This window comes from Melospiza melodia, chromosome 14, assembly GCF_035770615.1.
Source record: "Melospiza melodia melodia isolate bMelMel2 chromosome 14, bMelMel2.pri, whole genome shotgun sequence".
NCBI classification, from domain to species: domain Eukaryota; kingdom Metazoa; phylum Chordata; class Aves; order Passeriformes; family Passerellidae; genus Melospiza; species Melospiza melodia.
The window spans coordinates 6,215,270-6,230,898 of NC_086207.1; the positions used below are offsets into that span (position 1 = coordinate 6,215,270).

Here is a 15,629-nt window from a genome sequence, read left to right on the forward strand (position 1 = left end):
CATAACAGCAAAGTTCAAAGTCACATCACATTATGTGACATCTCAGCCACTTTTCACCTCTCACAAAAGAGATGGAAGGTACTTTGCACATTCCAGTCTCACATCTGCCAGGATAAACATACTTATTGCCCTCACTCCTTCAAAATAATATCCAGCTCAATTTTAAGCTATTAGATGTCCCTTTGAACTGTCTGACAGTTAGCAAATACAAAAATTCCTTTGGGGTAGCTTTCAAAGTTTCCAGGAGCAACTGAATAATAAAACCTATATCTAATGAGCTTTATTTCAAAAGCAAAGTAAGAGACTAAATTGAGAAAATCATTGCAAAGAGGAATCCTCTCTTCTAGATAAAGTACATTTTTAATTTGTCCTCATATAGAAAAAAAATGCCTAGGATTCAAGGTAAGTGTTAACCACCAAATTACACCTGACTTCACATGCCAGGGATGCACATTTGATCAATAATCAGGAAACATAAATGAGATCACAAGTAACTTGCACCAAACACCTTAAAGAGGAGTGGGAGCATACCAGCCTTCAGAGGTCACTTAAAGCTTCCTCCCAGGAAGCAAAATGCCTGCTGCTGTCTATAATTAATTTAAAGCCCACAGACACATATTTTAGTGAAAGAATCAAGTCTTTGACATAATTTTTCTCCCATATAGAGCCATTCCATAGTCTTTAAACATGAAGAAGGCAGGGCTTCTTGCATAGACCAAATTTTCTTATTGTACTGAGGGAACCGCTGAGGCAGAAGGTACAATCGGTTTCCTCCAGTTTTTAGAGCTAATTACTCTGCAAGCTTCAGTAATCCCTGTTGTACTTGGTAATATAAATTAAGATTGGATCCATATTTGATACATACAGAATCTCCTAAAACATATGCAGCTGATCAATTATTTACAGGGTATTTTCAGATGTGAACAATGTTGAAGTGTCAAGCTACATGGAAATTCAGAGGTTATTTAACTTTTAGCTATATTGTTTCCTTTAAAAAAGGTCAAACTTTCCATTAATACTAATATGAAAAGAATCAATAGATTTTAGTAAGAAAATTTGGTTTTTTGTGTAAATTAGTTTGGTTAATATTAATGCTTTATGTCTATATTTTTTGACTGGCTGCAAGCTAAACTCAGCTTGTTGATTATACAGGAGAATTACTTAATTTTGTAATGCACTTTAAGGACATTATTCATAAATAGAAGAAAAGGAAAAACTAATTAGGTTTTAGAAGACCCCTACCAGTTAAAATCATCCTATATGAGGATGAACTTCCAAAATATTCTGAAAAACACATAGAATCAAAATCCATTTCCAAAAACGGAAAAAAACCAGTATTTGTAGCAAGGTAGGCCTGATCTCAGCCTGAGCCTGCAGATGGACTAAAGTAAATATAAACATGTAGTTGCTTCCTTGTAACTTTGAAAAACCAGCTAAAACTATTTCACTAGGACATGACATAAAATATGAAATTCTTGTACTATCTTGGGACAAAGAAAAGGTTGTTGAACCAGTATATAAATTTCTGATTCTAATACTAAGGTGTCATTGCACAAGTTACATAAGGAAAATGAGCCAAGTGCTTGTTTAACATCAACAATTCACTGGCCTGGGAAAAGGAGGAAAAATTAAGAAAATGGTGGAAGACTGTAATTAAAAATATAGCTAAAAGAAAACTTTATGTCATAGTTGATGACTTAGGCTCATCACTGGATGCACACACAGCAAGGCTGCAGATGGCACTGAGCTGGGCAGAAGGGCTCTGCAGAGGGACCTGGCCAGGCTGGATGGATGGGCCAAGGCCAGCAGGGTGAGGTGCCAGGTGCTGTGCTCCAGGCAGGAGGGACCTGGGGGTGCTGGGGACACCTGAATATGGCCCAGGTCTGCCTAGGTGGGCACCTGGCCTGTCCCAGCCAGGGTGTGGCAGCAGGAGCAGGGCAGGGACTGTCCCTGTGCTGGGCACTGCTCTGGGCACACCTTGAGGGCTCTGCCCAGTCCTGGGGCTCTCAACAAGAAAGGCCCAGAGGGGCTGGAGCCAGGCAGGAGAAGGGAATGGAGCTGGGAAGGGCCTGGGAGTCTGATGGGGAGGGGCTGAGGGAGCTGGGGGGCTCAAGGGGGACCTTCCTCCTCTACAACTCCCCGAGTTGCTCTCTCAAGTAGCAGAAACTTCCTCAGGGGTTGTCCAGCCCTGGCCCAGGCTGCCGAGGGCACGGATGGAGTCCCCATCCCTGGAAGATTTAAAAGATGGGTGGATGTGGGGACATGGTTTAGTGGCAGACTTGGTAGGGTTAGGTTTATAGTTGGACTCATTCTTAAGGGTCTTTTCCAACCTAAACAAATCTCTTAGTCTGTGATGAAGCAATTCATATTCTCACACCTCCTTCCATGCTCCAGGAAAGATCAAGACAGACAAGGGAGAGACATGGAGAGGAGAAGATGTCTATTTAAATACTAGCTGCTTTCTTTTCTGCTTGATAAATAATGTAAGAACATTGCCAGCAATCTATTCTTTAACGTTCAAAAGCATGAAAAATCCCAACTGTTCTGTCTGGTTTTAGTCTAGCTGCCCCAACTTTTATGTGAACACATAAAACATCAGCATACAGTTTGAGCATCTTGCATTTTCTTCATCAAGGTCTGTGAAAAGATTTAGTATTATGCATAGTCATCAATCCCAAATTCCAACCCATTTCTTGGAGAGGTTTCCTGGCAGCACCTTCCTGCATAAGAACAGATAGATCCATTGTTGTCCAAGATTAAGGAGTTATGTGTTTTCTATTTTGGGTTTGGTCGGGTTTTTTAACCCCTCTATTCACCTTATGCCCTTTGGAAGATACCTAATGATTTTTTATGTACCAGGTAAATGAAATTCAAACTCTTAAGTCATTAATGCAATCATGTCATTAAAAAAGACATTTGGGTCTCCTTCAGCAAAAATCACAGACGGGTTTCATTCCTGACTGCCTCATACGTGCAGCCAAAATGGTAATAAAGATTTAACACCACTTTTGTCTCCCTTAGGAAACACTTCTCTTGATTCCCTGGCATGCCTGTAGTCATATCCATCTGTTAGGATGGCTTCATGCCCACTTAAAAACTGGCATGCCAATTTAATAAGGACATAGGTGTCATCTGAATACAGATTTAGAACAAAGCCTTAAAAATAAAGCCAGTGAACAACATTCTTTCAATGAGGTGAGACTTCTGATGGCAGCCAGTGCTCAATTAAAGCTTTGTGCTTCTTCACAAAGGACATCTGTTCACAACTGCAGCAATCTTCCTGTTACAAGTCTTCCCTCTTTGTTATTTGCAATTTAACTCTTTGGTTTACCGGGAAGGCCCAGAATAATGATTTAAAAATTATATATTTTTCATTCATTGTTGAATCTCAGTTAAAATTTCACAGCTTAGATAAGAACCACAGAAAAGAAGGTAGCTCAGGTTGTCACTGTCATATTTTCTGAAAATTCCCTTCACCAGGATTTCTTCTCCTGGGAAGCTGAGAAGCCTCAGAGAAAAATGAAAACAAGAATTGTCTGATTTGCTTCTCCTGTGTTTTGCTGCTTTGGAATGTGGCTGGAGATTCAGTAAAAACCATTCACATGTTGGATGAACAGTCACCATCCAGCTGTGTCGGGACTCTGGAGAGTCATGAGTTTTTCATTATCATTCTTTGTAGTCTTCTATAAGGATCCTCTCTATTTAGTATAGCATAATATAATATAGCATAATATAGCAATAAATTAGTCTTCTAAGAACATGGAGTCAGATTCAATCATTTCCTTCTTTGTCCTGGGGACCTTGAAAATACCACAGCAGGTGACCTACAGATTCTGACAGCTCTGCAAGATGCAAATTCTCTTTGTGCCCTGGACTCTAATAGGAACATGAAGGAAGGAGAAGCACAGGATCCTGTGAGGCCAGCACTCAGCAGCTGCTGGCAGCTCAGTGTCAGCAGGTGAGGCAGGACACAGAGCAAGTCCAGCACCCAGGGCACAGCACTGACCCCAGGAGCAGCTGCTCTGCCCCTGCCAGCTTCCAGGTGTGTGTTGAAGTGTCCCCCTTGTGAGGGCTGAGCAGTGCCAGGCACTCCAGGGCAGCCAGGACTTCCAGCACAGCCCTGCTCTAGCCAAGAGAGCATTCCCAGCACTTGGTGCCTTTTCCAGCTCGCAGGCATTGCAGGCTGCCAGGCAGACACACAGCCTTGTCAGCACATCCTCTCTGGCACATTCACATCCTTTAGGTCCTTTCCAACCCAGGCCATCCTATGATTCTGTGAATTTTCACATTTCCTCATTTCATTTTACTGACACCCAAATATCTGCCGTTATCAAGTGCTATAATATGTTTTTGATCTCTCTCTTCTAGTTGAAGTAATTGTAAACCACATTTTACGCATACATTTCAAAGTTCATTGTTAAAACTAGTTCACCTAACTTGATTTCCCTCCACATAACAGGATTTTTTAAAAATGTAACTACCAAAATGCCATAATCGGTCAAGTCTAACAAAAAGTTATCGGTTGCAATATCAAGCATGTCTCCTACTCATCCATAAACACAAGTAATGGCTTTAATCCACATATGTTCATCACAAATGTGTGCAGATAAATACCTACAGATATGTTTATGCCATATTCATCTATATCAAAACATTGCTGCAATAGAACTGGCAAAAGATGAATGCTTGAAATATAGGACTCAAAGTGATGTTTTAGAGGTAATGTATGCCTGAAAAATGCCCCAATAAATAAATAAGCTAAATGCAAAATTCGAGACTGAATCTACAGGATAGACTGGGTTTCAGAACCTTTTTAAAGGAATATATGATCAGTGACTAATTTCCATTTTCCCCAGTAGCTAAAAAACAGCAGAGTCATGTGCATGAACAATCTCCAAATTCAAGTATTTGAAAAATGTTTCACAGTTGTGTTGAACACAGGGAAGGGGAAAAAATCATAGAAAACCCCCGCAAAACCCCAAAAATTTAGGCTCAGGAAGTCTTGTCAGTAGGAACCAGATTGTAAGATCATAATAGTAAAAACCATTACCTGTAACTCAGTCCTGGCCATAATAATTAAACTGAAAGATGCTTAACCAGAAATTACTCCTACTACTACTTTTTTTTTTCAAAACTTTTACTTACTAATCCTAAAGGTAAAAATGATACACTATATCAACACAAACTAGGAACAATATTCAATTTGTGAAATGAAACCAAGTGTTTCACAGGTAAAACTCAGTAATGTACACAAGTTAGGAAATCAGTGTGGTTAGGGGTGTGTGCAATACTTATGTTTAAACAGTAATTGAATGAAAAGAGTTCTTCAGTGAGGAAAAAAATTTGCTACAGTCTCAGCATTTCTTTTGGCATCTGGCAAATTAACCCCTGGTGCTAACATATGTCTGTTGCTGCTGTTCTTCCAAAATCAGCAAGTGGTTTGCATATGCTGAACATGCAGCAGCCGTGTCTGGAGCCACAGTGAGCACAGGGCCTGCATTTCCAGCCAAGACAAACCCAATTCCCACCCTGCCAGTGACCATCTGTGTGCCCTACTTAGAGCTCCTGCTCTTTGGGGTGATCTCAGCTCTGCTGCAGCACAAACCCCTCTGCAGGGCTGGACCAGGAGGCAATGCAACATCCAAAGCACCACTATCAAACATACACATTTCACTGTGTGTTGAAGCACTTTATATTCATTTCTCACCAATAAAAACCTGTTCTCTCAAGGCTATTCATTTACAAGCATAGCATGATGTTGTGGCCTCAGATCTCTTCACAGAGAGCAGCAGGCACAATTTTCCCAAGGATTTTTCCTGGGAAAGGCAGTGAGAACCTCAGAGAAGAAAGGAAAACAATTCTTATCTCTACTCACTGCTCCTGTTGTTTTTGCACATGTGGAATGTGTTATAGAGATTGTTTACAGACAGTGATTTAGGTGAAAGTTGTTTTGAGTGATTAGCCAGTCACTCAAAGTTGTGTCCTGGCTGACTCAGACACTCAGGGGTTTTCTTTAGTATCCTTATAGTATAGTATCTCTTTAGTATAGTTATAATGTAGTATTAGTGTAATATAGTATGGTTTTAATAAAGCAATTGTTCAAATTTCTGAATCATGGAGTCAGGTGCCAATCATTCCCTGTGCTGGGGGCTCCCTGCGTACAATATAATGTCATAAATATTCCAGACCCAGCTTAGAATAAACATCTCCCAGCTCCAAATACTGTAAACTCAGCAACACTAACTACAATAAAAACTCCATGTGATTTATGAACAGCTATATCTTCATTTGTTATTTTCTCAGAAACAGAAAGATGGTGGGAGAATTTTGGCAGTAAGTTTCCTTAAAATAAACAAATGAAACAGTAACTCCTGAAAAGTAGTTTTACATAGAAATTAAACAATTCTAACATAACCTCTTCACAACAGGGAGAGAGAATAATCCATTACATGCTACTAAACAGAGTGACAGATATGACAGGATACAGTTTCTTACATCATAAAAGAGACTCTAAAATCCCATTAGAGGTGTTTATATGAGACAAGGCAAGCATTTCTGTCACTCTGACTTTTTAAAATAAAATATCAAGTAATCTAAAAGCAAAGTGTCAAAAATTTAGCAGATTTCTTGCCCTTTGACCAAAAAGGACTTATTATTTTCTAAAGACAAAACTGTATAAAAGTCTGCTCACACATCCTGTTAGAACATTCCTAAATGCCACGGTGAAAGTGCACAAGCAGTGGAAACATCCATCATCCTGCACTCAGCCCCTCAAACACCTGCACCCCCATAACCTCTCCAAGCTGTGTTACAGTTGCAGAGTGGGAACAAGAAATCAATGCCTCTACAAAAAATGGCAATGTAATTTAAAGGCTTCTAAAAGTGCTTTAGTGCTGCAAGGCCTTTGAAGATCAATTACAGCAGAGGTGCACGGGACCATTTCCTATCTGATGAAAGCACTCCATGGTCTACAGTGGAAATTTTGAATGCCTGGGAATACCTAGCAATAAATTCAGTTTATCCTCAGGGCTTCCAACTTCAGGTTCATGTGTGACTTATTTAATAAAGGCAAATTTCACTGACTTTAAATTTTTTTTTCTAAAACACTTTCCCATGTTTTCACAAGTCTGCTTCTTTGGAAAATGCTGAGAATATCAATGGGTCAAAGAACAGAAATGCCAATATATGCAGTCCAATTGAATTATAAAGATAACACCTCTGGGAACGGATGTAAATTAATTGAACAATTGCAATGAACTACCTGTAAAGAGACTAAAGTCTGGAGGAAAAATGGATAATCTGAAACATACCAAATTAATAGACTTCACTGTAATTAGCAGTGTAGTTAAATATATTCCGTATTCATGGCAGAAAAAAATACTACCTGTTCTAGATAAATGTGAACTTTAGTTAATGATACTGCTGGCAATCTTACCTTAATTATCATGCTGCATCCTATTCTGAGATAGCCTACATGTGCTTTCATTCTTGTTAATGACCTTCCAGCTCATTGAGTGCAGTAATGAATCAGGCGGTGTCTACACCCCACACACACTTGGTTCTCTACCCAATTAATTTGAAAATCAATTGTATTTAATGTACAGCAAAAAAAACCACCTTTAGAATCTTCTATTTTAAGCCACGGCAATGTAAATGAAAAAAGAGTTGTTTGCTATTTACTGTGCACAGTATTACAATAGCACAGTACAGAAATGTTTCCATACCACTATTATATTATATAGTAATAGATCTAATAATAATGTAATGATATTAAATTTTATATTATGTAATGATATAGATAATTGTGTATTGGCCTTTTCACATTCTTCAGTGCCTGCACTTAAACATGATGTGGACTATGGTATTATATATAGTATATATAGAGACAGAGATATATATATTATACATATGTACACACACTCTCTCTGTATATATAATATATATATAGATAGAGAGATAGAGAATATATACATATATATATACACACACACAATATATACTATATTATCCCTGTGGTAATTACAATGTTAAGGTTGAAAACAAAACATAAATGCAAATAATCAAAAATAGCATTTAGACTAAGTCAACACCTTGTAATTATTTAAAGGATAATTTTCTGCTGTTAGTAATGTAGGGGCAGTTGGGTGAAAGGAAAGGTGTAAAGATCATTACCAAACAGAGAAACTCCAGTGTTAAATACCCTAAAGGATACTTGAGTGACATCACTGAGGCAATAGGAGCATTGTTAGCTGGCCATTCTGTGTTAGAGGAATGGCAGCTTTATGGAATGGTCTCAAGAAAAGGAAAATATATTTGCAAGAGTCTATTTGGCCCTGACCACGTTGCACCAAGGGTGGTGTAAAGGTATGCCTGCTACTTCAGTAAGAAAAAAATAAATAAAAAAGCAAAGTTGTCAGTTTCAAGCATTTTAAATTCTGAAATAATGACAATTCTAAATCCTACATTACCAGCAAGGAGCTGTTTTATTCTGTCACTCCATCAAACTACTGGCACACAAAATGTTTAAATGAATATTTTCTAGTTAGAAAAAATATTCTCTCGTTAGTACTATCATAAGTCATGATATTGCTAAAACAATATGTCATGATTAAGCTAAACAAACAGGGTATATTTTAGTTTTATTTTAAAATGACAGCAACTTGATTTCTCTATTTTGGGCAAATGCCTCTTCAGAGGACTTCTCTTGAAGCCCTATTAAAATTAGATTTTAATCTAATACATGGAAAAAAAATCAATCCCTTTCTCCAGACTCCTCCAAAAGGAGAACAGCTAAGTATTATTATAAATTATATACAAAGTAATACTATATTAACTATCACACTATAAACATTTTAAGGTAGATCTTGCACATGCAATCCCCACAAGCACATAAACAAGCAGTTAATTTTTACATATTATGTAGTGGATACACTTTAGCTGCCAATTACCAGTGCAAGCTTGGATCACAATACCCAGATATGCAAGATACAGGTGAAACAGCAGGGCTGGCAAATCAATCCAGTGTGATTTGCTGCTCTCAGCTGCTTGGTCCTGCAGTCAAGTGTCTGTTAGCAAAAACTGGTGGAGAGCTTTTGGGCAATACGTTTTTATTTTTTTTAATCTACAAGTTTAAGACTAAATGAATCCACTAACTACCCGTCGGGGAAAAATTAAAATGTATTAATTATCTGGTCAGCATTATGTAAAACCCACCATTTATTGGTTTTATAAAAGGTCTCCAGAATTAGAAATCCTCCTAGCAAAATTTCTTATTCATTATTACCTAAAAAATACAGAAAGAAAACCGTGTCCTCTTTTTAGAATTCACAATGCATCCTGAGGTAGACATATCCCATGACAGAGCAGCTATTTTATTTCAAGACATCAGACAAGCTGCATTTACAAGCAACCAGCAATCTATTATTATTATTTATCTGCAGTAGTAAAAGCTTTAGAGAGTATTTTGCATTAGCAGACCTCAGCTAAAGGGCGGGCCTGTTAAACACATGAAACCAGCACCACACTAAGCAGACTATAATGAAAGATTCTTGGGAATCCAAACCTCACTCTTTTCTCTTCTGGAACACACAGAGGGGTGGAAGAAAGGAGCTGTAGGATGAACACTACTGAATAGAACTGTGAAGCACACAGTTATTGTTTACTCAAATGTTTTCCTTCTGAATATTTGTTAGGGTTTATTCCTTATTATGCAAGCCTAGGATCTGCTGTTTTGACTATCAGTCCTGATCTGTGAACCAATAACAACTGAGTTTCTTTAAAGAAGAATTATTGAATCAAAAAAAAGTTTATAGCTTACACCTAATTTCTGAGTATTAAACACAGAGTAGCTGACTGAACTCTAGCAAGATCAAGAGTTCAGGTGAGTGCCTTATTTGTACCCAAATCTTTCACTCTTTTGAAAGGGTATTTCTCCTGGTCTGAATTCTGCTCATCACAAGCACCACAGATAAAACTGAGTCTGGCACTTCTGATTTTAGAAGCAGCAGCAGTAAAGGCACCTCATACTGCAATGATGTACAAGACTCTGCTTGTAAAACAGAAATACAGTCAACTACCAGAGCAAACTGGGAATGCAGGACTAGAACTGTTTCAAAATTAATTAGAATCTCCTCTTAACATTTTAGGTCAGTGTCTGGAGATACCTAAGCTGCAGCGACTTGTGTTTCACCAATTCAAAGTGAATTTACACATAGTTTAAAAAAAGCAAATGTGAATTCACACATAGTTTCAAAAGAATCACAGCTGTTGACCATGAATCTATTAGCATAAAGATAGGTTAAAATATTTCTTAATCTAATCTAAACATTAAAACCACCTACATTATTTTCTTGACTTTTGTTCCCAGGAAATCTACAATGGTCTTAAAACACAGCAGACACTGCTAGTCATTGTTAAAGCTTACAATATACAATTCAGTCTCAATGGAATACAACACAGGTCTGAAAATAAAGTGTCATTTTTATCTGTCCTGGCTAGTTAGAACTGCATCACTCTCCTGGCAACTCAGAATGAGGTGAGCAAAGCAATCCTCTCTCAATCTACTCACACACAGCACTATTTGCAACCCACTGTTGTACTGTCAAGTTCCTGGAATCATTATCTCTGAGCTGTCAGAAATTGGAACTCATCTGAGGAGTCCTTGTGCCTTTCAGGTACTGAAGGTTATCTACACAGCAAAAAGGTGCAGAGAGAGAAGCAACCATCCAGTCCACAGGAGAGGAGAGAGAACACTTGACACTGAGATGGAACTAATAATGTAAAACTTGGCTATTCTGATAGGATTTCTTCAGCAAAAATTCATTTGTCATGATAATATGAAGGAAAACTGAGCACAATGATGATAAGGGCATTTCAGTATCATTAACAATCCTGAGAGCTGAGAAAGACACTAAGTTCTGGTAGAGGGTGAGAAGCATTGTAATTCCTGTAAGTGGAAATGCTGCACTGCAGCTCAGTGTACCACAGCACAGATATTTTTTCGCCCTCTTCCTAGGCAGCAGCCTTATTATTCACAGGTCTCACTTCCTGTTCCTATTCCACTATAGACCTTAAAATGGGTTGAAAGGGTGTACAGCTCACCCACATAACTACTATAACACAAGAAAACCACACAAAACTGTTCCTCTGAGCCCCACCTGTTCCTTGCTCCAGGCCAGCAATCACACTTAGTACATCATGTGGAAAGAGCTGAAGCCCCTCCAGAGCCCAGGCTCCTGGCATTCACACTCTTTCACTATTTGTTGCACTCCATTTCAAACGTGAATTGTACACCATGTAAGTCACTGAAAATTTTCACACATTTATTTGAAGCCTCAGAGGCATTTTGTATTTACCTTGTTTTTTAAAAAGGTTGCTGCGTACGATTTCCTTCATGGACTGCACTTTCTGCTTCTGTAGTTTCACTGGTGGAATGCAAGTGTAAAATTCATATAGAAGTTGGCTGCATGAGAAGGAAAAATGTCACAAATACCATACAGATGAATTCATCAGGTGTTAATAAGGACAGAAAGAAAGAGCAGAAAATCACATATTTCTAAACATTTATCACATTTTAAGACTTAAATTTATTTATATATCATGAACATTGACAAGAGACCAGTAACAAACATGTCCAGGAACCCACCAGTGTCTTGATCAATAGGAACTGGTGTAGCTTTGTGGAACTAAACTGATCTAAAAAAATTAATTGCTGACAACTAGGAAGTGTTCAAGAGTGACTCACCTCAGTAACTTGGCATCAAAAACAGTTTCAACATCATGAAGAACTGATGGGATGTACTTCAAGGCAGCAACCTGCATTGACAGACAGATCATGTTAATCCTGTGTGTTTGTACATGCACAGCACAGAGCACACCACTGAGATACAAAATTAACTGATAAACTCAGACTTCTTTCCCTAGACTGAAATTTTACATCACATTTGAATAAATTTCATCACAGAGCTGCATATGCTGAGGATCTACAGAGGAACTCAACTGCCATAGTTCCGAGTGGATCTGACTCTGTGAGAGTTAGACCAACCCAAGCAGTGAGAGGGTCCAGGCTTTGTAGATTATCTCCTTGCAGACCACTAAAGGTGTCACTATGATGCAAATAAATAAACCAGGCACAGATCAAAGCAGGAGCTGTACCAATTTCATGCCAGAAATGTGCCATGCAGGAGGCAGAAGTTGAGGTAGCAGTCACCCACCCACCCCGATGCCACCCTTCCAGAATAGATGAAAGGGGTGGCCATGTCCCTACCCAACCATCTGCAGCCAAGCTGTGGGATGGTTTATCTCCTCCTATCAGTTCCTGTTTTGACAGCATAGTGGGATAATCAAACCTTACACTGACAAGGTTAAGAGACAAGTTACTACTACATGGACAAGAAAACTTCAACAGGCAATTTCAGGCTCAAAATCACCACTAACTTAAGGCTAATATGCTTAAAAACTAACTTGAAGTACTTTGTTTCACTGTGCAGCTTTAGTTTGTAAATTCCTACTAACATCTTGCTAAAAACTAAATTACAGTGATGATCAGCCTTCTAGTACTGATCTATCTGATAGAAGCCTATCTAGGTTCAATATTTCTCTTACCTGTACACAGCAAGCTCCCTGTTAAAAACTTAGTCTCTTGAGAGTAGGGGGCTTAGAATGAAGAAAATTAGAGGGCAGCTCTCTTTGGCTCTCTTTTAGACCTTTTAAACACAATAAAGCTATAATTTTATTTGTATGAGCTTCCACTGCAGTAGCCAATTAAAAAAAACAAAACCAAACAATGAAGAAACAAATTACATCTTGATTGAAAAAGAGAGCTTAGTCTGCAGCATGAGTGAATACAATATTTCAGAGACTCAATGCTGGTTTATGATACCTTCAGATAAAGTCATTCTCCTGCAGATCTCATCCCACACTCAAACACAAACCTAGAAAGGTCAAAGGAGTGTTTAAAACCTGTTGCAGCTTCAACAAAGAGATTGTATCTTCTGCTGATCTTGGGGAGTCCCTGGGCTATTTAAAGCACCCAAACAAACACCTGTATTGGCTGGAAACTGCCTTCAGCTTTAATTCAAACAGGTGCTGCTCCTTCTTTTCAAACAACAGATAGTGCATGAAGAGACTGCACAGCAGCATCTGAATTTCATTTTACAGAAGTTCACAGGTACTGTAAAGGGTGTTTGATGAAAGACAGAGCCACCAGTGGCTACAAAATATTTCAACCAGTACTTCACTGACACCTGGACTATTGTGCTGACTTTCATGTATTGTCTGTTCTACACTTGCATAGGAGGGGACGATAGAGATGCAGCCTCTCTGCAGATCCACAGTTCCAGCTGAAGTACAATAATGGGTATGTGCCCTGCACTATTTTAGACTCCTAAGTTTCATTTACAATAATTGCTTCAAATGATGCACTATGGACACAATTGAGCACTGCCCTTAATGAAGTCATAAAAATCTCTTAGTCAGCAGTACAAGATGCTCTGCATTCTTCAAACCTTAAGAGATTAGTTTTTTAAGCAGGATACAGATAAACCCACAGCACTGCAGAAAATTATTTCTTACATATACAATGTACAGTTAAATTTATTTTAACCTTTACTCATGACCAAGCTTATTTTTAGCTGCCCTCTTTTTGCAGCATTACATTATACATATTCATGAAATTCCAGTACCCATGAGATAAAAAGTACATTCGAAGAAATCATTGGTGCTCTGTTTCTTAATCTAATTTTACTTGCCATCAAGGCAACTTTAAGAAGTTACTGTGCCATCCCCCTTTGTGCACCACAAGCAAAGCATCACTATCAGTGCCTTTCTAGGCTTATTCTCTCATAAGAAAAATGTACTGAGATGCATAAAGTCCTTAGAATCTACTGCAGCAGTAGGGTGGGTCAAAATTGTGTAGGGAAGAATGAGAGAAAGGCAGCAGCTTCTTATTCCATTATTTTTCATATTTTTCAATGCCACAGACAATTTCGTTTTCTATGTTTCAGTGACCTTGAGAACATGCCATCTAAGGTTTCTGAAAGCACGCACAGCACAGGGAGTTGTGTTTTCTCAAATCAGTGCCTAGGAGCAGGCTGGGGAGAGCTGACATTTGCAGCAGACAGGACCATCTGTAGGTCAAACGTGGTGTGTCAGCTGGGGAACACAACAGTTGGGAAAGGAGCAGGGGCTTGATTTGTAAATTAAGGTTGAGAGCACAAGCTGGTCAATGAAAGGGCACGCTCACAGATTACAAATCAGCAGTCAACAGTAGGACAATCTAAACAACATATAATCTGAAATTTAAAAATCATTCATTCAATTTTATTCCCCAGAAATAGAGGGTGATTTAAACAGACACAAAACACATCCACTAAAAATGATGGGGTTTTTTCCCTGAGTGCTCAGGCAAAGGATAGAAGGTACTGATACCTCCCCTATTCCTTCACCAAACTCATTGCAGTCTCTGGAAACTGATTTCCAGGTTTCAAAATATCAAGGATTCTCTCCCCCAGAAGTAGTCTTCATGAAAAAAATCTCTCTAAAATCTACCAAAGTCATCAGTAATAGCTACAGAAGAGCAACTGATAAATGCAACCAAGATGTAACATCATCCCTGCCAAAAGAAATTAAAGAAAGGTTTACATCTAGTGCCTAGAAAGCCCTACCACTGTAAGGACAGTGTAATTATTAATAATTTGTTTTAAGTAATTACAAGAAAAATCTGGAAAAAAAAAAAAAACGTTTAAAAGGAGGAATCCTTTTAAGGATCCATCTGCACCTTGATTCTTGTACTGGTGAAATGAAACCACTCCAGCCTCCAGGAGGAGGGAGCCTTACAAAGCACCATGGCAGGACCTGCACCCAGGCCACCCTGCAGCTCAGATGGCTGCTCTTAAACATCAGCACAGTAGGAATATTGAAATTATAATCCTAATTGGAGTTTATTTACTTCATGCAATGCTGAAGTTGAGAAGCATTCTGTCTGCATCTTTAAACAAAAAAGATAACTTGACCAACTCCAGAAGTTTTTTTATAAAAAGGCTAACGTGGATGAATATGTACATTTCCAGTTTGCAAACAATAAATTAGGCTGTTCAAAGCTTATATAAACAGTACTCAAAACAGAACCAGATATCTGCCTTTCCTAAAGCTCAGGCACTACACTAAGTCAAAGCCTTAATCCACTTCAGTCAGCCTTAGAACAAGGACTGAAAAGAGATTTTTTACTTTTTGTAAATGTATACAGCATTTAACAGATCAGGAAGTAAGATATCACTCAGTAGATAAAGTTAAATTGAAACAATAAAGTGCTTCTGGCACAGATGAGGCTGTTCCATATAACACATTATTTTATAAAAATCCTTTCCTGAGTGAATTAATTTTCCACACAAGTCTGAGTGTGATTCTATCAGTAAAAACAACTGGGAAATTACTACTGGCTAAAATACTGAGTTTCAAATTAAAAAAAAAAAAAGTAGTAGAGAGCAAGCAACTTCAGGTTTCAAAATAATTCTTTAAATCATCTACAGTTAAACCTGATAGGCATGTGGACAAACAAGCATGAAATAAGAGTTAAAAATTCACATTCAAAGCCTCTGCATACTAGTTCAAGTTTCAATATCCTGAAAAAC

At 38.3% G+C, this 15,629-nt stretch overlaps 1 protein-coding gene across 1 annotated transcript in view; it reads right to left on the minus strand.

Moving 5' to 3' along the window:
* Nucleotides 1–15,629, minus strand: part of DOCK2 (dedicator of cytokinesis 2) — a 159,538-nt gene that overhangs the window by 106,919 nt on the left and 36,990 nt on the right. Inside the window, exons 24-25 of the mRNA XM_063168555.1 lie at nucleotides 11,744–11,814; nucleotides 11,355–11,461 (exon numbers count right to left, since the gene is read on the minus strand). Of these exons, the coding sequence (XP_063024625.1) occupies nucleotides 11,355–11,461; nucleotides 11,744–11,814 (178 nt within the window). The remainder of the gene's footprint in view (nucleotides 1–11,354; nucleotides 11,462–11,743; nucleotides 11,815–15,629) is intronic.